General features: G+C 37.3%; 1 protein-coding gene across 1 annotated transcript in view; it reads right to left on the reverse strand.

The window, feature by feature from the left end:
- The window catches only part of LOC137974178 (inactive tyrosine-protein kinase 7-like), a 112023-nt gene that overhangs the window by 50486 nt on the left and 36537 nt on the right, over positions 1–25000 (reverse strand). The window contains exons 4-10 of the mRNA XM_068821068.1: positions 16828–17001; positions 15826–16098; positions 14459–14770; positions 13630–13899; positions 8385–8663; positions 6084–6335; positions 3498–3749 (exon numbers count right to left, since the gene is read on the reverse strand). Of these exons, the coding sequence (XP_068677169.1) occupies positions 3498–3749; positions 6084–6335; positions 8385–8663; positions 13630–13899; positions 14459–14770; positions 15826–16098; positions 16828–17001 (1812 nt within the window). The remainder of the gene's footprint in view (positions 1–3497; positions 3750–6083; positions 6336–8384; positions 8664–13629; positions 13900–14458; positions 14771–15825; positions 16099–16827; positions 17002–25000) is intronic.

Raw genomic sequence — 25000 nt, forward strand, 5'->3', positions numbered from 1 at the left:
ACGGTTCAAAATTAATGCTGTTTTCATGTCGTAAATATTTCATTCTCTTTCGATCGTCCCGGAAACTTCGTTCTGCTCTTTCTAAAAACTGTGTATCAATGGTTATTTGCTTTTTCATCAATATTTGTTTTGCATAAAGCAAGCTAACAAAATCTGTACCTTGCTGAGTTCGCATTTGTTAGCGTTAATAGTATTTTCGGTCAGATGCTTTTGTTTTTTATGAGGGGTTTATTGTTTTGGTCTCCCATCCTAACACTAACCCCCGCGAAACAGGGCTTGACTTCAGTGAAGTTTAGTACTACAAAGCTGTCAGATGCTCAGAGGGCACACTTGTGGTGCAAAGAAGTTGTGAGGGAACTTGAAAATTATCAACATGTCAGCCCAGAAGCCAATGTTTCTCGCTTCTCTTTTATTTGTTCTTCTTCAGAGACTGGAATGCTGTATTTCAATACCACACAATTCAGTGCCTTCTGATTTTCTGTAGCACGTACCACAGGCAACCCAGTGTATGCTTCACGGAAGCATCTCCTTTCTACTTGTTCTACCGCGATTCAATTATGGCATTCAAATGCATGAATTGCCTCGTTCCGGAGTATTTATCTGATCAGTTCATTAATTAATTAAGCGCTCATTTATATCAACCGTACAACTACAAACTCACAGCTGTTAAATATTTCTTTACTTAGATCTACAACTAGCCAAAGAACCTGTTATTATAGAGTAGTATCTCTTTGAAACGCTCTACCGCAGAATATTACGTTAAGTTGATCGTTAGCTTAATTTAAAACTATGATGGGAAAAGAACTCCTAATGGACAGCAAACTGAACTTATAAGATTACAGATTGCAGATTATGCACCGATCAAATCGAAACTTCAACATCCCCTCCCCCTTCCACCCGTTTGCCCGGGCATTTGACGGGTGAGGCCTTCCCGGGGGTGAGAAATTTGACCTTTGCCCCTGTGGGGTGGGGGAAATTGAACCGGAAGTGTCAGGTTTCAAATGATTTTTTTTTTTCGGGCACCGAAGTCACTAACAGCTTTAAACATGTGTTTGGACGGGATGGAAGAGTTTAAAGGAACACATATAGCATTTGTGAGCGATTGCCTTGCAAAAAAAGGTCTTCAAAAGTTGTCTTCAAATGAATTTTGGCTGTGTAATTCGTCTTTGGCATACTATAGAGTGAATACAATATGGTATTTTTTCCCACCCTAATTTCATTGTAAAAGCTCTATGTTCTGAGGTAATCAACCGGCACTGAACAATTTAAAATACATGCAGTCGTAAACGCTCCAGGCTCTGTTGTTGATAAGAATACAGTACTCTCGTTAAACCACCTTTACCGTGTTTTGGAGTTAGAGAAGCTTACACTTGCTCATTGAAATTTCCCGACTTGATTAGTTTGTAAGAAGATTACGACATTTTAATTTATAAGACATTTTTGATGTTCCGAACATCGTCGTCAGTTACAGAATATTTGAAAAACCGTTAGGACCGTATAACAACTAGGCGAAACATGCATAATTAATTATGATTAAGTGACAAAGATAAATTACATATTCGAGTGAGATACAAAACGTTAGAAAGAATATAAAGTCTAAAGCGTAAGGGTCAGGTTAACGTCAGGGTAACTTGAGGGGGGGGGGGGGAGGGGATGTGGAAGTTTCTAATTGATCAGCGTTCACACCTTATTCCAAAATGGCCGCCATTTTAGTATTCTTTTGTTTTCATGCAAATTGGCCCTTATGGCCTCGCTTTCAAACGTAAAATTCAAAAGAAAATTTAACGTAGAACGAGGCCGTAAGGGCCAATTTGCATGGAAACAAAAGAACACTAAAATGACGGCCATTTTGGAATAAGGTGTATTACAGCTGCCTTAAATACCCAGCTATGAAATAGCTTAATCATCAGTTTGTATTTGATTTAAATGCCCGAATTCTTAACTTTTACTTATGTTGTACTAATTTTATTCTGTGTTCTATTATTTTCATCTTGTAATATGTTTCACTGCAAAGCCCTACGGGGACGTAAAATAAACGTATGTATATGAATATGTATAAAACCCACGAATTTGGTTGAGGATGTTGTGCAAGGCTTTATCCAAGCATGGCAATCTTTTTGCAGTAATAGCGTTTCAAACCTACGGAAAATAATTAAATGACCATTTCACGATTCACGAAAAAAGAAAAAAGAGCCGTCTGCCATAGAGAAACTCATTGGGAAGAGCCTCGCGACCTTCTGAGACGATTTCCGAGCTTGTTTTCGCCGTGTTTATTGACCAAAAAAGCTGTCAAGAGGGTCTTAATTGCGGGTGGTTGGGGGGGGTTAAATAATTTGTCTTTTCTCGGCCAACGGAGATCTTTTTTCCGTCATGGTTAACTTATGTGATAAACAATGGACTGTTAGTTACTAGAAAAACAATGGACTGTTAGTTACTAGAAGGCTTCAGTAGACATATAACTGGATAGTTTAAATCATTGATTTTTACAAGGTGACTCATGAGTTTGTGTTTTTCACTCGTCAAACTTTGCTGAGGCCTTAGCTTGTCTTCCAAACCTTGTCTTCTGCTTCGTCAACTCCAACGCCTTCATCTGAGTCACTTTCGTATTCTTCAACCTGGTTATTAGTAGTACTAGAGGACGTAGGGGGAAGAAAGTTAAAACGGTATGGAGTGCTCGGAAGTCTCTTAAGACTAAATATTTCAAAATACTACCTATCCCAAAGTTTATTATTTGGTCGTTTTCACGCTTAACGGTTAACATTTTTCGATTTTTCACGGCTCACGCTTAATCCCATTGAGGCCCTCTGTCAAGGCTAGCGAGGTCATGTGTCGAAAGCTCACGTTCCAGTAAATCTTGCAATCCAGATGTAGTTGTTTTACCTTGATCTGCTGAGTTATATTTATAGTCCATTGTTATAATTTTTCGGGCTTCTACTCCCAAAAAATAAATATTATAAAAACAAACAAACAAAGAAAACCATGAAGCAAGATCACGTCATAGTTCACGGAGAATTAAACACCCGATTCTCATTTCACGGATAAGTATTCTCAAAAATCACAGCTTATGTTAATTGACAAAATCACATTTTACGAGGAAAAAATGTCATCTCACATTTCACTGAAAATTTATGCAATACGAAGGGGTATGGCAAGTTGGACTTCATCCAATTTAATTTCTTGATCTCTTGGTTCGAAATGAAACCAAAATGGCAAGATTATGTAATCGCTCTTACTTAAAGGATGCTTCCAGTGACTTTACAGAGTCGAAGTTACTTTATATGCTCCAGCCCTGTTATAACATCGTTTGCAAGATCGTAATAATTAATTAAATGTACGACTGTATGCTATTCTTGTTGTTGCTCAATCGATGACATTTCATGTAAAGTAGATTGATTTGATTACATGTGTTACAATTCAAGACCATTTTAATTTGTTACAGTTAAATATTCAAATAGTCACACAGTTTCTTTGAGTGCCTTGTGATTTAGCTGACTTACCTACTACGTCAATCCAAATGTTGCCGCTTATATTTCCTGCTCTGTTCATTGCAACACATCCATATTGGCCGGCATCTTTGAAAGTCACATTAGTGATGACAAAAGTGTTGTTATTGGACAATTGCGTTCCATTGTTAGTCCAGGTCACGTTTGGTTCTGGGTCTCCTCTCTCAATACATTTTAATTGTAATGTAGAGTGCAACAACACGGGCATAGAGTCTTTTTTAAGAGAAGCATCCAGCTTAGGAGGAGCTAGAGAAAAAGAAAAAGATAAACATTACATTTGCTCAATCGTCAAGTGATATATATGTGTTCAACTTGCACAATTTAAGAAGTATCACCATGCAGATGAGATGATATGTTTTGGATAGGTATACAGTACAATTCCGCGAGCAAGAACCTTCCATTCTGCAATTTAGCCTAAACAGGTTCTTATTACATAATGGTAATTACACTGTAGCAGAAATCTAGGCCATCTAGGTTCTTATTTTCTGGATTAAAAGAAACACATAGTAGATAACATAGTTTAGTGTTATTCGGCCTTCGTCCCTGGTGCAACAGCCGGTTTTTCCCTATCCCTTATTTAAAATTGAAATAAAATTTAAATGGAGAATTTTAAAAATCACATAAAAATTAGTATAATAAGTAAAATCGAAATAACACACGAATCTTCAGAACATCAATCAATTGATTTTACTTGCCAAAGTGCACACATTTTTTAGATTTTAGGAACTAAGAACCGGCTTCAAATTGTAGGGTCAACAGGTTCTTGTTTAGAGGGGGTCTAACTGAGTAATTTTAAACTAACAGGGACTCAAAATAGGTTCTTAATTGCGAGGTTTTACTGTATTACATTGTTGTTTCCAAGTGTTTGAAAGGATTAAGTTTTTTTACTTATTCATTTTGAAGAAATGGGCATCTTTGGTGACCGAAGTGTTTCAACTTTGTTATGTTAACGTTACAATCAACGTATGAAATGCACCGTGTCAGAAACAAATTGGCCTCAAAGGGTGAAAAGACCTTGTTAAACTTTGTCATCTGACCAATTTGAAGCCTGTTGGGTACGAAGACCAAATAAGCATTAGGTGACAAATTCTTAGATTAATGGGGTAGTCCAGTTGTTTGGTGTCTTAGGCACAAATTTTCAGTGATAACTAATTATGTAATGCTTTCTCAATTTGAATTTCTGGTTTCTTGGCTGATTGGTTGAAACTAATATGGGCATGAATAAATCAGTCAATCCTTTCTGATATTAATAATTTAGCATTTCTTCGAATTCACAACACTTCATGAGAAAGCGAATACGAAAATGTAACAATTTCAATGCTAAAAGTGCCACTACCCTGGCGCTAAGAAGAATACCAAAACTTGTAAGGAAAGACATGACTATGGTAAGATAATTAGTGACATTCATTTCCAGCTTACTGAATGAGGAGCTTAAGCAACCCTTAAGACCACACCCTGGGTCCCTTGATGCGTTTTTCGCACTGTTTGCAATTTGTGTATTTTTATGTCATTTGCATTGTGAAGTCATTATTTTCATTATTGGCTGTAACCCCAGAGTGTAAAATCTTAGTCGTCAGTGTTTCTTTCTTTGTCCTTAAAGTGCCCCTGTAAAAAAAAAAACACTTCTTTTTTTTTCAGATTTTGAAAGTGTGTTTGCTTAACACCTGACTGGCAAAATGTTGAGTTTTGATTTTTATCCAAAGGCCGTTTACTTTTAGTGTAAGTTTTGTATTTCACGGTCGGCCGTTGCTCACGTTCAAAACTGACCGATTGGACCTCACAGGGCTAGATCCAGGAAAACGTGACGTCAAGTGCTCACTAGCGTAAAATGTCAGCTTGTGAATGCAGCCTATTATATTGCCTTAACGACAATTTATTTTCAGATTTTTGTCTTGCTTAAAATTGCGTTAAGTATGGCTTAATTCACAGAAACTCTCAATGATGTGGCCATCGAGAAGAGTTCGGGCATACTTTCCACGTTTCCGGTAAAATCCGTTCTCAAGTTGAATCCGTTTTTACTAACAAATTGAGGGTTACATTGGTGGTCTTCATTTTACCTAGGTTGAATATGCACTTTTTGGAATCTAAATTAAGCCTAGAGAAAATGAGGGTCAGGTTAGGATTAGTTTTAGTTATTATAGATGCCCCCCCCTTTAGATGGGTCTCAATTGACTTATTATTTAGAAGAAAATAATGAAAAGGACTGTGTTGGGTTGACCATGTTCGTCGTTGTAGTGTAGTGATGAAGACATAGGCTACAGATCTGGAGGGTTGGAGTTCGAAAACCGATAAGTGCATAGTAAGTTTTCTGTTCCCTTACTATGTTGTAATGTTGAGACTGAAGGGATAAGTGTATGAATACAGAAAATGCAGGGGCGGATCTTGGGGGAGGGTGCGCAGGGGGTATGCAACCGGCTAGTCGCTTGGTCCCTGAACGCGACCCATGTATGACCACGGAGCTATGGTGTTAATGTCATCTGTGTCCAGCTTGACTTTCAAGTTTACGTTCTAATCTCGACCGTTCATGAAATAATATTTATGTCTATCATGAAAAATGTGATGCAGTACGTTCATTCTTACCATCAACGATGATATCAATGCTATCGTTTGCAGAGCCTCCTTCATTCTTTCCTACACAGGTGTAGGTGCCTTCTCCTTCTTCTGTTATGTATCTTTTAACCAATCTTGCTTTCTCTTCTGCTAACGGAAGTTTATCCTTAAGCCAGCTTATTTGGGGCTTTGGCAAACCCTCGACGACAGTACAAGTCAAAGTAACATTGTCTCCTTCAAGTGCATAATGGGTTGTTCCTGGTAACAGGACATTTGGTGGAACTTAAAATAAAAGAGAAAGGCTTGTTAATCTAATAAGATGTTACTTGAACTGCAACAGTTCATAATTATTTTGCTTTCAGAACTTTTCAGAAAACAAAAAAGAGGGCAAATGCTTGTCTTTTGTTCCCTCACTTTTTTCTGCCATAAACAAAATATCTACACTAGCAGCAGTTAAAGTGAAAATGAATTGAACACGGTTTTGTAAAACACTGTCATAGTTTTATTTTTGGTCCTAGAAGGCGAGGAGGATTATATTGAAGAACCTAGCTATTATGTAAAATTAATGTATATTTTACATAGCTTTTCTGTAATTAATGTCTCCACTTTGTTTTTTTTTTGCCATTGTTTTGCCTAGTGTAAGTCATTTGAGTGATTTTATCTATCTACATCTGTCAGTGATATTAATGTATGTTAATTTACTTCAAACGTAATTATTACTAATAATTTGGTATCAATGAGCTTAATAGAAATCTATTACCTTTTATCTCGTCTTTATCTACATTTACCAGACACGCACACATTCTCTGTTCCAGGGCTGTTTTGGTTTCAGCGTGTTGTTAGGACCCTCTCAACAGACGTTCTTCTGGCTTAAACCAGTGGAAGTATATAGAGTTGATCTCTATGTCACCAGATACTTGCAAGTTATAGTCTCGTATTGTTTGTCCTCTGTTTGAGCTATTCTGATTCACTTTAGAATAGACATATTCATCCTCTCCACTTTCCATTTGCTTGGGGGCGTAATATAGCGGCGTTTTATTCCTGTTCTCTACGCCACAAGCGAGGTCCTCCCAGGGGGAGTGCTTGTTCCCTTGTTCCCTTTAAAATTTGCTTTTCTTCCCTTGTTCCCGAAATTACTTTTAAACTTGTTCAAAGCTTTTTTATCCCTAAACTTGTTCCCTGAGATATTTTTTTATTGCTCCCTTGTTCCTCAATTTAAATTAGCCATGTTCCTTTGTTGGGAGGGTCTCACAAGCTTTTTAGTACTTTTATAATACACTGGAGACAAACTGCAGTCTGTTGTCAGTGGTCAGATACGGTAAACCAGGCGTATGAAGAGTTTCTCCAAACTGATTTCTTTTTTTTTTTTTTTTTAGAATTTATTAAGATTGATATATTTGAAGTCCGGAATAGAGTTAAGTGAAAGTGGCGAAGAAAGCCTGAAGAAATCCAAGCTGAAATGGCATGACAGTGCAAGTGCGCTGCACGTGCTCTAACAACTGAGGTATCAAGCCCGTTGAGAAATGGTTATTTGAGAGCTGATCAATAGCCCCCTTTCGGTATATTTAAATCAGTCTTAAACAAAAGGCATCATCTCGAGGTTCTGGGAATAAACTCATACAAGTCCTCATATTTATTTCCCAGAGCGTGGAGATGATGTCTTTTGAGAAGGACTGATATTTAATATACCGAAATTGGTACCCCAACTACGCATAAATTACTGCTAACCGGTATGTACTTCTTGCACTGATTAGAATTTAAGGTTCAGTTCCTCAGGCATTGGTCTAGTTCAACAACCTCTTAATCATCTGCTGAAACTTCTTCATTTACCGTGGTGTCATCCCACATGGAGTGGCAGGCACAGCTTCAAATCAGACAAATCTGAGCTGAACTTATGTGAAATGCGAGGAGCTTTTAGCGAAATAATCCTCAGTGGGTCATAAAGATCGTGATGCTGTGTGCCTCAAGGTCTACCTCCAAATGATCGTAACCGTACTTTAAACCTAGTATGCTAAATACAATACGTTCATTAGACCTCTGGAGTACTTTGTCAACTGTTGCTGTCAGGTGCCCTTGTCTAATGACTGAGCCTCCTTCGTCCTTTTAATGTCTAGGGATTTTACAGATTCGTGGCTGCAATAGCATGGAGTGGTAAGTCGTCATTTGTTATTAAGTATTTGCCTATTATTCAAGGAATGGCGTTGATCTAAACTTGGGTTATCTTACTCATTGCCTTTTTTCTGGTGTTCCAAATTTGTGCTAGCTTTTGGGAACTGGTATTTTTCTTATTTGTTTACGAATGCAACCTTCATCATTTCCACCTTTACCCACCTATGACAGACACGCTGATATCTTGGAAATAAACGGTGATTCTCTCACTTCCTTTGGTTTGTTTTATAGAACATTTGTAAGCTCCATTATCTTCCCGCCCAACTGTATCGATCTCCAAATTGCCATCTGACAACTGTGTGAATCTGTCATCCTCTAAGAGTAGGGTATTGTTTTTGCTCCATACAAATTGAGGACGAGGATTTCCTTCTGCAGTACAACTTATTTTTCCAGGTTTGCCGTATATAAGTTTTTGTTGTGGTCTTTTGTTTTTAAATTGGGCTAAAGAAGAAAAAAAAGTGATGGATAAATCTCCTGCAGTGCTAACACATGATAATGATAATGATAGAGAGAATATATGAAAATTTAGTATATTGTAACACCTTACTGCGGTTGTGTAGATTATCACAGTTATGATGCAACTTGGTCAATTGCGAAAGAAGCCTGTAACAGTCCACTCTTAAACAGGACTCAAACGCATGAAATATTTCATACATCCACCCTCATTCATGCTTCCACGTATTTCGGGTTACAATTCGAACTTACAAGCGACCAGCCCCCAGTTGGCCTTATAGGGCAGATGGTAGTAAGAGCAAGTGGGATTCAAATCCTGTTGAATTTTTCAGGCTTCTTTTGCAACTGATCTAGTTGCTTCATAACTGCAACAATTACTTTCACGGAGAGACTGACAATCTTATCTAATGATGATAACTGACTGATAGAATTCTTATGAAAAACATCATTCTCGTCCCCATCGCCCTTTTCGTTTCTCTTAGTCGGCGGGGCCTTGGCACGAGAAAACGAAGGGCTCTGGAGACATAGGATTTTCGAGTCCTAGATTCTAGGACTTCCGGTCTACATGTATGCAGTCGTGATGTTTCTATACACTGTCTGTGACTGTCATGGCGGTTGTCGAGGCAGGATTCGAGGAATCCTTGTGTCGGCCCTTAAGGGGTCTCAATATGCAAAATGTTTCCCTACATGTACAACAGAAAGAGGCGATAAGGAACATTGTTTTTTTAAGGAAAGACACTAATTATTTTGCCAACAGGCTTTGGCAAGTCATTGATTTTTCAGTTGTTGCCCTTTGTTTTTGACTCGTGGCTTGGAGCAAAGAAATCTTTTATTTTGGTTGTTTCTCCTTTAAACGCCTTGATGAGAGATCAAACAGTCAAGCTGAACGATATGCAAGTTAGAAGTTTAGTGGTTCGGAATACTGAGTTGTTAAGTGATGTTGAAATTAACGAAATCAAGCAATCGAAGTATAGAATAATTTATGGCCACGCGGAGGTATTTCTTGGAAAATTGCGTAAGTTATTGGATTGCGAAGAAGTGAGACGCCACATGTGAGCTATCGTGATTGATGAAGCACATCTCATTGTAGAGTGGCAAGTATTTAACTCTTGCCTTTATTTCTTTCTAGTTACTTCGGTATAATCTATTGTAAGGCTTTGCTTACGGTTTATCTTCATTTTAGTCTTGCCCTACCCTCAAATTTGTGGTGAAATTTGTGAAAAAGTTACACATTATTGAAGTAAAGGGGGACAATGTTTGTGTTATCATAATTTTTGTTTTATCACGTTCAGATCATCGCAATCATGCAGAATTTGCATGTACCGATCAAAACTGTAAAATTAGCCTACACCATATGATCCTCAAGAAAATACTAACGCAAAACGTGGAAATCCAATAGGCCACTTTCAAAAATAACATAATACTCTTTGTTTGCCCTCAAAAATTTTGCATAAGTCTTGTTTTTATTTTCTCTTGGGACCTTTGTGAGTCCCAAGAGAGACTGGAAACATTATGCTTATGGAGGACAAACAAAGAGTATTTTGGTAATTTTGATAGTGGCCTATTGGCTGAGCAACATGTACCAGTAGTGGTAGTGGTAGTGGTAGTAGCAGTAGTAGTAAAACTTCATTTCAATTTGGTATATTCCATTCAGGTGTAATCTGCTATCATTGCTCACAATCTATTGTTATAATCATTCTTACATAACATTGTTATTCATTTTACTTGCATTTTATTTCTAGGTAGAATTTTCGGCCTGCATATGCCCAACTAGGTATGCTAGGTGCCATATTTCCAAAGGTGCCTGTAGTCGCACTAACTGCAATTTATACATTTATTTAACTTACTGATATAATAAATTATTTTGATTTTAAAAAGTAAACAAAAGGCCCACCTCCCTGACCCCATGGAATTTCCAGTTTAGCTTCATCCTTTCCAGCTGGAATATTTTGATATGCCCTACCCCTTGAAATTAAATAATTGTTTTTTCTTTACACATTGTGAGGATGAGAATAAGTAATTGACATTTAAATTGTAACAGTAAGTGAAATGTTGTTAGTAATCTAAGTTGTAGTTAGCTATAAACCTTGTAAATATTAAAGGTAGTGTCATAGTGTGATAATAAACAATGTACATTGTATAACCAAACAAATAATGTAAGTTTAAGGATTAGAGTGTTGAGTGTTTCCCCCTTAGAATTTCCAGTGGCCTTCAATCCCTTGGGTGCAGGGATATGTTCTGTTACCAAACATTATGAAATAGGTTGTGCTCTATGCAGCTGTGCCATCTTTTTTTGAAATGTATAACTCTTTTAATGCTTTACTGCTTATTTACAGTGGTGGATCTAGGGATGATGTTCCTCCCTCTTGCTGTTATGGACAAGAAAATTTCCATGTTTTCATGCATTCACCATTTGAGCCTGTCTGGATCCACCACTGGCATACCAGACATCCTTATCAATAGTAAAGGAAAATAGAAGAGAACATTATATAGGAATAACTACAGCCATAGCCTTCATGTATGTATGTATGTATGTAAATTGAAGGGAAGTTTTTATTCCATTCTTACATTCACTTTGTTTTCCAAGGTGTAATAAAACAGGTTTTACTTTGAAAGATTGTCATATCTTTTTTTGGCCATGCTACCAGTTGACCTATCCGTAGTTTATTTTGGACGCTGTTTGTGTTCATCACAGCTGTGACTTGAACTGCAGCTTCTGCCCTCACAGAGTCATCATCAACAATCTTACCAGCAGCAACAAGAAGACACTGTGTTACTAACTCCTTGTTCTGCTTTAATAGCAGAACTGTAGTACCTTAAATCAAATGCAGAATAATCATCAGTACATGGTTTAATAGTATTGTTAAATATTACAGGCCAATAATATGTAGCACTTAAATTGTTAAGAAATCCTTTTCTCTAGTGGCTCTCCTTGAAAAAAGGGCCACCAATAATACTATTATAATAACCCATAACAGTGGACTTGTGAAGGATTTTACAGTGTGATATATAAATATCAACAATTTTAGTATTTGAGGGGTTATGCAAGCAACCTCTTTGGTATTTGTTCCGGGCTTGAGTCCTGTTTAATGAAAAAATATTTCCCTTTGCTGTCATGAACAGCAGTAAAGTTTTAATAACTTATTACCTGGCCTGTACAGTTTGTGACTGCATGTGGTTGGAAACCTGTTCTGACTCTACACGCTAGGCTTCCTCCATCTCCTACAATCCTTTCACATCTGGAACTACCAATGCATACTTGTCAAAAAAGTTGCCAGTGCACCCCTCAAGGAATTCATGTTTGTCTTGTACAGTTGCAGATTGTGGTGGTATTTCCAGATTTAATGGCCTTGATTCAAGGGTTTCCATTCCAGCCCATGCCATGAAGGCTTCGCAAATGTGTGTACGTGTTACCTGAAGCATAAGGGCCTCCGCACCAGCATAATTTTTCTTCACTTGTGGGGGAACATTTGTCCGTCCGAACCTTTGTCTGAAATAGCAGAGGGTGCCCATGTCACATGAAGACTGTGTCTTGTTCAACTTTTCCCAGGTGAACTGAAGGGAAGAGAAAAACAACGGTTCAAAGTTGAGGGACAAACACTTCAGTGAATTCAGCATGTTTGACAACAGAATGAATAATTATTATAATTATAATATGCATTTTACTTGAGAAACTATTACAATTTATTGTCACTAATAATTCAGATGGTCAGGAAATACTGAATTATATTGCAGTACAATGAATTCGGTGAGATATAGCAGTTATAATTAAGAATACAGTATTATAAGTCGAAAGTCAATAGAATTTCACGCACCTGGTATTTTCGTAAGCCGCTTTGTCTCATGTTGTCGGCTTGAATAGACCGGTCGGCAGGACTCTCGGACACTTGAATCTTAGTTGCATCATGTCTTTCTTTATCACCTTGCAAAAATTCTGGAAGGCGCCGTGGTGCAGTAGTGATATTCTTGGGAGCAATAGGTCTAAACTGAGATGGATTTTTGCCGTGTCGTTGATTGCCCTCCACAAAAAGACCAAAAAGGTACATCCGAGCACTGTGAACACTTTCGATATTTTCGCGGTTCAAGCTAGTCTTTTTCGCCTGTTGACTCGAAGAAGGTGATTCTCCAACCTGTTGCGAGCCACGGACTCGCTTCATACGAGTCTCTCCAATCAACAATTCCTGTGCAGAAAGTGTTGCCAGTGACAAAGCGCGGAATTCTATAATATTTTTCACCTTACTGACGCACGGTCGGCAGAGTTTTTTCGGCAAACCATCGTCATACTTAATTTCTTTTCCGGTAAAAACTGTAGAATGAACATTTTCACTTCCGCTTAATATCTCTTTGTTTTCCATTAGCCAATCAAAAAATTCGAAAATCCTATGTCTCCAGAGCCCTTCGTTTTCTCGTGCCAAGGCCCCGCCGACTAAGAGAAACGAAAAGGGCGATAGGGACGAGAATGGAAAAACAGATGTTATTGCTGGTAATGTGCAATAAAATGAAAGTTCTTAGAAGGAAAGAGCAACGCAGATGATAAAGTTGTAAAACAATTTTTCAGTAGGCCACATCAACAAACAGTGAGGTTAGTGGTAATTTTATAGCGAGTGACACTAACGGTAGTAGTCGAGAAATTAAATTTACCTTGAACAAAGGAAATTTAAGATTGGTGATGACAATGAAAATCATGAAGGCGATGATCTTGATGATTAGGACCATGTTGATGAAGGTGAAAATTAAGATGATGAGGATAAGGACCGTTTCAATCGTCGAACTTTACATGTGTCGAATCTAATGCAAATGAGCGGAAACAATAGATTTTTAATATTTGTATTAGATTCGGCACATGGAAAGTTCGACGTTTGAAACGGGCCTAAGGATAAACTCGCATTATGTCGCTGTCGTTGAAGATGATTTATAGCATAGGGGTGGCTTTCTAAACATTTTAAAAACTCACCATTGACGTAAACTGTGTAGAATCGAGTGTAATGTACTCCTCGACACTCATATGTCCCGCCATCATGCAGCTGAACATTTGTTATTGTCAAAGTTACACCATTGACCTCAATTCTCCCTTCTGACTTGAGTTCTCTCACAGTGGTGCCAATTTCATACCATTTAACCATCTCACGCTCATTCTGATTCTCCTTCTTTAAGGAACATTTCACGGTGTCAGTGCTACCAAGATTAGAACTGAGGCTTTTCTGTTCCAGAACTTCCACGTCGTCTAGAACAAAATTGTTATACTGAAAAATTTACTTTCCCAAATTTCTTATTAGTGTTTGCAAATCTTTCGCAGTAAATATATTTTTCAATTTAAAGCTTCTTGTATTTTAATCTATTTTCAAACACATTTTATTCTTCTAGAACTGTTACTTATACAATTCTTCCATTTCAACCATAATCCTTTTGTGCTAGTTTTCATTTCATTTTTTTCCATTATACAGTGTTCAATTTTGGGTAGTAATGGTGAACTCGAAAGCTACTTTGCTACTATGACCAGTACACGCATATCTGCATAATTGCTTTTTTTTAAAAGATGATTTCCATTGTTGATTTAAAGAAAATTTGCAAATAAAAATGTTATTGTTGTTGTTCGAAATAGAGTTAGAGTGAAATTGAAGTTTGTTTGGAATTGACAGTACAAAATATTTAGTTCTGCCCACAAATGTTAAACAATATACTAATGAGAGATATCAAGTTAAAAAATTGTCTCTAGTCGCAACCCTTCGTTTGTCATCAGGAATAGATTAAATACACGGTCATGGTGAAAAGTGACTACTTACTTGGTACACACAAGGCCTGAGCTCCAATGTCCTCTGGACACTTGTGCTCTCCATCTAACCGATTACATTGGGCTAAAACGGATTCCTGTCCAGTACAAGCTATATCTGACATCACAACGGGTATGTTTTTTTCAGTGGTATTCATTCCCGTCATAAATTCGGCCAGGGCACCTCTAAAGCCAAGTTGTTTGCAAACAACTTTGACATCATTGATATCCCATTTATTGCGGCAGATCTTGCCCCATCTTCTGCGGTAAAAAACTTCTACTCTTCCACCATACACAACTTTCGCCCCAATTAGGCGCACAGGAACTGAAAGAATGACACACCAATTAAAGCAATGCTTGGTTCTAATTGTCCTCCACGTTTCTTTTTTCAACAAACCATTGTTTTCTGTTCATTGTCCATTCCTCAATATCTCTAGTTTATCTCAGTTTGACTAAAACTTTGAACTGGATAGGCGATGCTAAAAGCATTAATTTAATAATGTAGCAATGATAATGTTTTAACAGGTAGCCCACTCATTGAGACTGTTCGAGTTGGGCCTCCATATCTTAAAAGTAGAGTTAGCGGTTTCAAAGTCATCAGTCACAAAGACCGTGACGTGTGCTCTAGAGGTCTGGGTGCTGGACTGCTCTGAAGCACAGCTAAGTGAGACGTTTTTCTCGTTTAGCCCAACTGCACCTCAGTGGCTATGCTTCCAATTAGTGCCTTGCCTTTTTACCAGGAGTGAGTCATTTACTATACTGCGAGCCACAGTTTATTATAACCTAACAAATAGTCTGCACGGTTTTCAAATCTATAAACAGTGATCGTGCACTTAGGGGTATTAAAGAGCTAATCGCACATAGAAATAGTTATTATGACCTAAGAGGCAACGACATTTTAAAGCTGCCAAAGGCCAACACTACAACCTATGGTTTAAAATCGTGGAGGTTCACGGCACCAAAATTATGGAACTCAATACCTGACTCTTTTAGAACTATTCGTTCTTTTAAGGTTTTTCAAAACACTATTAGAAAATTAGCTTTGTCAGGTTTGATGAAATCGTAAATTTATATCTTGTAATTATTAATTAGTCTTAGTTTAATTTTATTTTATGAATAAGTTATATCTAGTCCTGTAAATAGATTTCAATTTTAAATTTTAAAAATATCTTTTTAGCTACTTGTTGAAGGTTAGTTTATTATTCTCTGTGTTATACCTATAAACTAGCTGGTGATCTTTTTTCACAAAAGCTAAGCGTATATCACAATAAAACTTGACTTGGCCTGACTTGACTTGATAGAGGTTTTAGTTGACTTGCTGTGTTAAAACTATGCGATGGTATGGATAAAACAGACTTTCTTTGAATTCATACATTGTACCTTGACATTCGATTCGTTTATTAATGAGCCCACAACTTTGAGTGATTGATGAACAGGAATGAGAAGTGATGTTCACCAAGCTTGTATTTCCTCTTTTCCAATTGCCTGTAAAATTGTCATTATTGTAGCCAGAGTAGCCATTTACTTGGCAGGATATAGTTCTTTCAGTATTAATCCAATGTACGGTACAAAGCGCTTTCCACTTGTTGTTATTGTGAATTTGCATCAGTCCAGTAGATGGATTGCCCTCTGTTTGAAAACGTACTGGAAATTCTAATAAAAGAAATTGCTGCGCTAGTGAATAACTATCAATTCTGCCATTGTTAGCTGGGTTGTAATTGACTAATATTACATGTAGTTATGTTGACCCCGGTAAATTAATGGAGATATGATAACAACTCCTTGTATCCCTTTTTGGCAGGCAGCGTTGAGTGGCCCTCTATTTCTCATAACTAATAGGATATAGGCAAAAGGTATGAGGATCGCCTAGCTTTCTCCTTCAGATCAACTGGAGAAATCAAATGTGTGTATAAAAATTTGCTAAGGCCAGGATGCTAGACAGTTCCAGGAGCCCATGACTAGGAGCCTACAGCTCCAATACTAGGTCTATGTAACGGTATTTTCACAGATCAAGCTATTTTTAGACGTGTTCTCAAATACGATTTGGCTTGCACGAGTGCCAATCCTCATTCCCATGTGGATTAATTTCTCATGCAAGACTTGTGATTGGCTGGAAAGGTCCGGTTTCGCGGGAAAATCAAACTATAAATAACTTGGTCTGTAAAAACTCCCTTTCATAGATGCAATGAAGTTGTAAGCTCTTAGTCATAGGTTCCTGACAGTTCAGAAGAATTTTGTTTGAAGACACCCCCCAAAAAGGGACACAGAGAGTATGGACATTCTGTAAATTACAAAAGGACAAGTAAGAGGGTATTGACCGGTATTTCAGGAGCTGCTTAGCAAGCAATTCAAACTCAAACAGCGTTGATTTTGGTAATTTACCTTGCTGACAACTTGACGTGTTTGTGCACCCTCTCATAACTGTAGTAGATCCTTTGCATGGTATCCCACCAAATTGTGGCTTTGGATTCACGCATTCCCTCGTCCGCATCTGCATGCCGTTAATGTCCCTTGTACAAAGACTCCAGTGGTTCCAATCACTCCAGCCACCATCAACTAATTTCAAGAAGCACTTGTTAGCACAGGGTAAGTCCTGCCCTTCTTAACGAAAGACAAACAATATCATATAAACTGTTGTTCTTTGGAAATCAAAGCTCAATTAGAAATAAAACGCAAATCGCCGTGATACATTGTAAAGAAACGCATTTTTATAAACTTATTGTTTCGTATGCTACAACATACATTTTCAAAAATAATCGTTATGATTTTTAAAATTATTCACTTAAAACAAATTTCAGTAGGTCTGGGACCGAGACCAAGAAAATCGATCTTAGTAAAAAGCTGACAGCAGTTACTCGTAAATAAAGTAACAGCTTAATATTACAGTGGTTATCAGTTTTTCCTGATGAGAGGACTTCATTGCAGTCCCAGCAAATAGCCTTGTAAATGGCCTTGGAGTTGTGAGATCGCTTCAAGCGATCTTTGTATGGCAAGAAAGATTTGATGCAGCGAGTGTTCTGAAAAACAAGATATTTGTTTTTTAATTTTAATATTTGAGGTTGAAATCCTCGCATCAGGAAAAACTGATTACAACTGTAAAATTAAAGAAATATTTTTTATTAAGGAACTTAATCCAGCTGTTAATGCTAACCTCAGCAGGCTAGCGAGAAGTCGTTTACTTTATAAATAGCTAAGTGCTATTTTTAGATTTTTGCTTAGATCGTTTTTCTTAGTCTCGGTCCCAGACCTTTAGAAATGTTTGTATATATAATTTTCAAAATCATAATTGTCACTTTTGAAAATGTATGTTGCAGCACACAAAACGTGAAATTTATAAAAACATTGTCACTTGACCATGTTTATCACCGATTTGTGTTTCATTTCTAACAAGAGGCTACTACACTTTATTCGTAGGAATTTAAGCAGATTTCCTTAAACGTCCACAGTATTCCAAGGATTATTACTCATGCGCAGTAAGCGCATGAGGTATAAAGTGCCCTCCGTTTCTTGTTTTCCGTGTGACATTAGTGCATGGAAATTTATGCTTGCATACATTTACATACATGACTGTAACTTTACGTGGGGCGAGGGGTAGGGGATTATTCAAAACAATTAATAGCTGCTGAAAAATGTATCGTTTAGTCAGAAAAATTAATAGAAAGACTTGAAGAGAAGTATTAGAGTCTTAAAATGTATGTATGCTTAGAATATCACTCCATTTTGCATGAAAAAATAAACAATACGTGTTTCAAGAAATCAACCATCCCTCTCATGTTTCAATCCTTTAGGTAGACTTGCCACGATTCCACCTCACGAGAATTCCGGGAGAAAATGTTTTGGGGAGCGAAGCGTGATTTTTCGGATGCGATCTACACAACACGAAGGGCTTTTTTGAAAGTCTAGCCCTTAAGATGTGTCATTTTCTCTTGGATGTGCATGGTCGCGCCCGAATCATCGCATGCATTTTGACTGTTCAAACTTTGTGATTGTGGTCGCAGTCGTACGGCCCGGGTCGTACGGATCGAGCTGTTACGGATCGAGCTCTTTCGATTGTGGAGCCAAAGGTAAGTTGTTGACATTAAAGACAAAACTATATATATATATATATTTTTCCTAATTTGTTTTACAAATAAACACTTTGCACGAGAGCGGGGATCGACATAAAGGGCATTCAAACTGATCTCCATCAACATGCCGGTCATCTCAGCTCCAAGTGATCTTTTAGAACCTTAGAGCAGCTTTGAGCGAAACCAGGAATACCTGAGAAAACTGATCCGACTTTTAGCAATCTGAACTGTTCTTAGAACTACTGTTATTGTCAGTATGGGCATGCGACTAGTCGTTGATATGCATTCTGTTTATTTGGTGGCAAAGGAATTTAGAGGATGCTTCAAGGGGAAATTCTGTTTTTCTGTCTTACTTTTGTTTTACTTAGAGGCCATTTATTTGCCAGTATTGAAAAGTTTGGTTCACATTTATGAAATGTAACCAATTAATCATCTGTGGCTTTACAAAGATCTATTTGTATCGCTTTTACATTCCTGAGTTAATTCGACTCACAAATGACGTACAAACAACCCAGGTCCAGGAATTGTTGATCCAACTAAAACTATTGCCGCACCATACTGTCAAAGTAATGTTGAAGTATTTGGTCCAGCAAATGCAGGCACACAACGTGTGGCAATGTCTCTGTGGGCACTCGTTTAAAATTGCAGGAATCCAATAACCTCTTCAGCTGACTTGGTTCGAATTATAAACATTGGGAATAATTTGTATTCAGCTTTGTCACAATCATGCAAACAGGGACTCCTATTTTTGACAGATTTGCCTGTTAAGGTTATAACTTAAGCTACATTAATTATCAGTTGACATACACTGATAGTTATAGTGGTTTGCTAAATAGTGCACATGCTATAATTTCAGACTTTCTTTATGTTATATCAATGTTAGCTGCCTTTGATTCTTTGCTCATGGATAATTATCATGCATATATTTTAACACTTGAACTGTACACAGTAGCAATATACTGTCTGCCTAATGGGAATTATAACTTTTTTTACTCTCATGGCAGAGATTTATTAGGTATGGGACCCATTTGCAACATGTACTTCAATTGAAAAAGATTCATTAATGAATTTGGTACAACATTTTCAGAATATACGTGCACAAACATCTGTTAAATGTACTTATGAGATTAAAATGTGTTAACTGCTTCTACTGTTGCTTTACATTTTAATAATGATATTAAATATCATTATTAAAACGTAAAGCAACAGTGGAAGCATTGTTCATTCGTTATATGTTCGAAACTATAGACCCTACGAGCAGTTAAATGATGTTTATCTTTGTTCTAGCAAAGAATGTTCTGCTGTGTCATTTTATTCTATTTGTTTTTCCACCTCAAAAGTATTGTAACTATTGCATCTCTCAAACAGTTGATAGTATCATTAAGAATGGAAGAGCAATTTATCAGAAATGTTACTCCAGCAAAATTTGTTTTTATTTCTGATTTTCTAAAGAAATTAGACGTAGGCCGCTGGCCATGTAAAAGTTATTCTTTGAGCAAGATGTCAGGGAAATTTATCTTGTAATGTGGTTCCCAGTAAACAACAGCTTAAAACTGCCATTTTGGATAATAAGGAAAGCAGCACAGGCTTTCTGGTGTGAATTTCTAGCTACTGCATTAGTTGTGTTTTCCAGTGGTATGCAAAGCAAAAGATGAGTTACCACGTTTCTGTATACAATGGTTCTGAATCAAAAAATGTAACAAAAGTATTTTCAAATGTAGATTCTGTTATTGATCTCTTTTGTTCTATTATTCAAAGTAAATTTAATTGTTTTGAAACAAACTATGAGGTTGCATTTCTTAGATGTTTATATGAATTATCAAATATAGAAAGCAAACAAATAATAAGAAAGCATAAATCTACTTCAGAAATTGCAGCAAACTGAAAGAAAGAGGAGAGAAATTTACAGCCCAATGGACCCAGAGAAAAAATAAGAACTTCCTTCAAATTGTTTTGAAAAGTACAGGTCTATTGACCCATCGAAAAAACAGACTCTTTCAAATAAAGATGAAAAGTATAGGTCAATGAACTCACACGATAAAGAGCAACTTCTCTCAAATAGATTCTTGTAACACCTATATACCTTTTTTGTGGTGTACATTATTATTATTATTATTATTATTATTATTATTATTATTATTATTAAACTGTCAACAAAAGTACAAATAACCTGGCAGCGCATGAGTATAGGCTACTTAGAGCCTCTTGTTATAATTAGAACCCAGTTCAATTCCATAGGCCTAGGTGCAAAGTCCACATTCCATGACTCAACCACATGGTTAAGTGCGACCGTAGACTAGTTTTTCACCTTAAAACTGTTGTTAACGGCGTTGATTCCAATCCATACCAATAAACAGATGCTTTCCAAGTTTCTACGATGAAATTTTAAAAATATTTAATACTTTTTATATATTTATGACAATGCCGAGGGAATTATAAAAATATGCAATTTGCAAGGTAAGAGGTGTTACCGTATCATAGCTGGCTACTGCATTCATGATGGTAAAAATCGAAATCGCTTTCATCCCTTACCTATTTCTACACTTTTAGTGACCACTAGTGACAGGCCGGCCACAGGCATTACTGTATGCGGCTTTTGTTGCGCGGAAAGGATTTCAACAACAGCGGTCACTGCAGCGTCACACAATCCTTTGTATGTGGCTTGATCACATACGATGATTCAAATCAACAAGATCGATTCGTACGGTGAATTTAACTGGAAAAACGACCAAATAGGACTCCTCTGCTCCCTGTGCTGCATCTCGTGCAACGGAAACACAACAACGGAAACACAAAAACTCGTATCCGGTCACGCACACAATTCTTAAATACAGATTTCTCCGTTAATCTGTCACGTAGTCGTCTGTTGTTTGGTGATAATCGCGATTGCCTCTCAATGAGGAGATACCGAATTCGAATCCTACTTGGGGTGCCCTCTCCGAAAAGTCTCTCTACGAAGCATATAAATCTTACGCATGCGCAGCGAAATGTCGACCCCCAAAATATTCCAAAGTCCATAGTCAGAGCTGAATCCTATACGGAGTAACAAGAGGCTAAAGGTAGCCTTCACTTTGTTCGAGGGATTTTTAGCCGATTTCCTTTTACTTCACAATCTTTTAGTGTTCTTTATGTTACAGTATCTTGCTCAATAGGGTAGGTGCGATCGTAGAATAGTTGTTCTAGTAGAAATAGATCTGTGACCAGGAAAAGACATTAAAGTGAAAAAACGTTCTCTGGTTAAGAGGATTAAAAAAGATTGACTTTTGGGCTATCGGTCTCTAGCCTTTAATTAACGAATGAAAACGTTTGCGTGCGAATGGAATTATATACGAAAAGGGTGCGGAAAATTTGTTTATAAAAACAGAATACAAAAAGAAGTGTGAAAAAAGCTAAGAGATAAAAATATAAATGAGGTCTAATAGACCTTTTTCACTTGTACATTTTGTTTTCCCAATACAGGTCATGTGATAATACTCAGGAGGTTTGGTCCTGTGTTTTTTTCATTAAAAAGAGTGCATGCAGACATATTCATGCTTGCATGCACTCCTTTTAATGAACAAAAGAAAGGAGCAAACCTCCTGAGAATTATCACATGATGTGTTAGGAAAACAAAATGTACAAGCAAAAAAGGTCTATTACAAGAAAATAGAGTATTGTGTAGCAGCCGTCTCGAGTTATTTTCCGCGTCAACGGTTTTAGATGTGTGCCAAGATTCTAGTGTTTTTTCGAACGCGGTAAATGCCTTTGTCAATAACACAAGCATTATGGAAGTAAATGGAATGATTGTTTTGCCATGCATGGTTGGCAACGTTTGAGCCCTTTGTAAAGTTTTTAAAGTTTCGTTAATGTTCCTTGTTTCCGGTTTGGAAGTATCTTCCGGTTTCTCTTATGCAAACTTTCTCCTATCTTAGACGACGAGGTTATGGTTTCATTTGATGGCAATATAAGTCTCAACACAGATGACATCGTGTCTCTACTGGATTTTTACCCTTTCAAACTATTATTTTGTCTATAACAACTTTATATACAAGCAGATTCACGGCTTTGCTATGGGCAGTCCAGTTAGCCCTATTTTTGCCAACCTCTGTATGGAACTTATTGAAGAATTAGCTATTAGCACCTTATCAGTTCCACCAAGGGTTTGGAAGCGATATGTTGACGACAGTTTTGCGCCGGATCATCAAGAAGGATGCTGTCTCTGACTTTCACAATACTCGAAATGCCTCCGATTCCAAAATTTCTTTCACTATTGAACTTGAAAACAATGGTCAAATTGCCTTCTCAGACACCTTGGTTTTCAGAAGAAATGGTGTTGTCATCATTGATGTGTACCGGAGGCCAACTCACACAGACTGATACTTGGATTTCTCTTCTCATCATGATATCAAACACAAAATCAGTTCGGCCTCGACCCCTCTGTTCCGGGCATCCAACCTCCCGAAAAGCCATGAAGGAAAAACACGGGAAATTAACCATGTCAGAGAAGCGTTAGAAGCTTACAGCTATCCCTCGGCTAGTATTCCTACCATTCTCAATAAGAAGCCACCCCACAGTGGCCTAACCGAACCTCTTACGAGATTGTTCCGTAACAATGAAATCCATGTGCACAACAAACCATGCAAAACCCTTCAACAAGAATTCCCGTCTCCAAAGTACAGCCAACCTTCGAATCTCCAATGCGATGCTGTTTATAAAATCCCATGTAAAGACTGTCCTTGAAACTATATAGGAGAAACCGGAAGATGCTTCCAGACCCGGAAAAAAGGAACATCAACGAACTATACAAAAAGCTCAAATGTTGCCAACCATGCATGGTAAAACAATCATTTCATTGACTTCGATAATGCTTCTGTTATTGACAAACGCAATTACCGCGTTCGAAAAACACTAGAATCTTGGCACCCAGCTAAAACCGTTGATGCGGAAAATAACTCGAAACCGCTGCCTAGATAATACTCTATTTTACTGTAATTAGACCTCATTTATATTTTTATCTCTTAGCTTTTTTCACACTTCTTTTTGCATAGATCGTTTTTACATGACGTCACGGCGGCCATGTTGGTGTTCCAAAAGAAAGGAAATGGCGGCCATGGTGGTGTACCCAACTAATCCTCCAGGGCCCGGTTGTTCAAAAGCAGATTAACGCTAATCCCAACTTAAAAATTAACCAAGGAGTTTATTTCTCTACTCCCAAATGCTGTTCAACACTGGTATTCGGTAAAACTTTACATTAAAAGAAGTCAATCTTGAAAAACAAAAATAGGAAAAGAAAATTTCACCAAAAAGTTGATAACGTGAAACAAAAGTTTACGCTAATCCTGGATTAATTTAATCGTCTTTCGAACAACCGGACCCAGGAATTGAATTCCATTTTTATGCAAATACTTTCCTCTGTTTCAGTAATCCAATATAGATGATGGTCACGTGAGTGAAAACGCTCTACTCTACTTTTATAAACACAATTTTCGCACCCCTTTTGGTATATATTTCCATTCGCACGTTATAGTCTATAGACTAATAGCCGAAAGCTTATCTTTCTTAATCTTTTTAACCAGGGAACGTTTTTTCAGCTTAATAGTTGTTCTGTTTCTTTACCTTTAAAACTCGTGGTAACGACACTGATTCCAATCAAAACCAGTAAACAGATGTTTCACAAATTTTTTTCCATGGTATTTAAAAGTATCTAAAACTTTTTCTCAACAATACCGAGAGAATTATACAATTATGTAATTAGAGTGCTAAGAGGTGGTACTGAGTCAGACGATGGGTGTTAGTAAAACCAGGAACAAGGAACATTTTGGAACATCCCGGAACATGAAAAATTATTTGAAAAAGATACACTAAGAAATGGATAACGACAAATAGTAAAAGGTTTGATTATTACTTGAAAAAAAAAAAGGAAAAAAAGGGATAGAGGCCCTTAAATTGCTGACTACAACAATATTGAGTGTAGTCTCCTCTTTCTTTCCCGCCAATTTGATCACATGACCGTAAACGGCCACCATGGGTGACAAAATATGCAGACTTCAATTCAGACGATGAATGCAGTGTCATTGTTGCCATAAATTAAAGTTGGCATATGTTAGACAAGACGAGATGGAGTAAACTACATTATTATTCCGTACATACACAACATTAGTTAACTTTAATTGTTAATGTCGGAAATAAAGTTTGGCAATTTCTTGTTTATCGTCATTAAATGATAGTTGTAGTCGGGGAATGTCACCGCCCCTCCCTTCGACTTTTATATCAGATTTACTCTGCCCTTGGCCTTAGTAATCTATTTACGTAAAAAGAAAAAAAACGTTTGCATTCCTTCCAGTTGACAGAAATTTAAAACGTATGAATACGAAAGAACAATGAGTCCTGCGACGTGTCCAAATTACCCCGATTTCATTCGCTGCAATAAACTCTCTTTTCACGTCTTCTTCAAAGAAGACACAGATTTACACTCGCTACCTTGAGTTGCGTTTCATTTTCCAACAGTC

The sequence above is a fragment of the Montipora foliosa genome, chromosome 10 (genome assembly GCF_036669935.1).
Source record: "Montipora foliosa isolate CH-2021 chromosome 10, ASM3666993v2, whole genome shotgun sequence".
Classification (NCBI taxonomy): Eukaryota; Metazoa; Cnidaria; class Anthozoa; order Scleractinia; family Acroporidae; genus Montipora; species Montipora foliosa.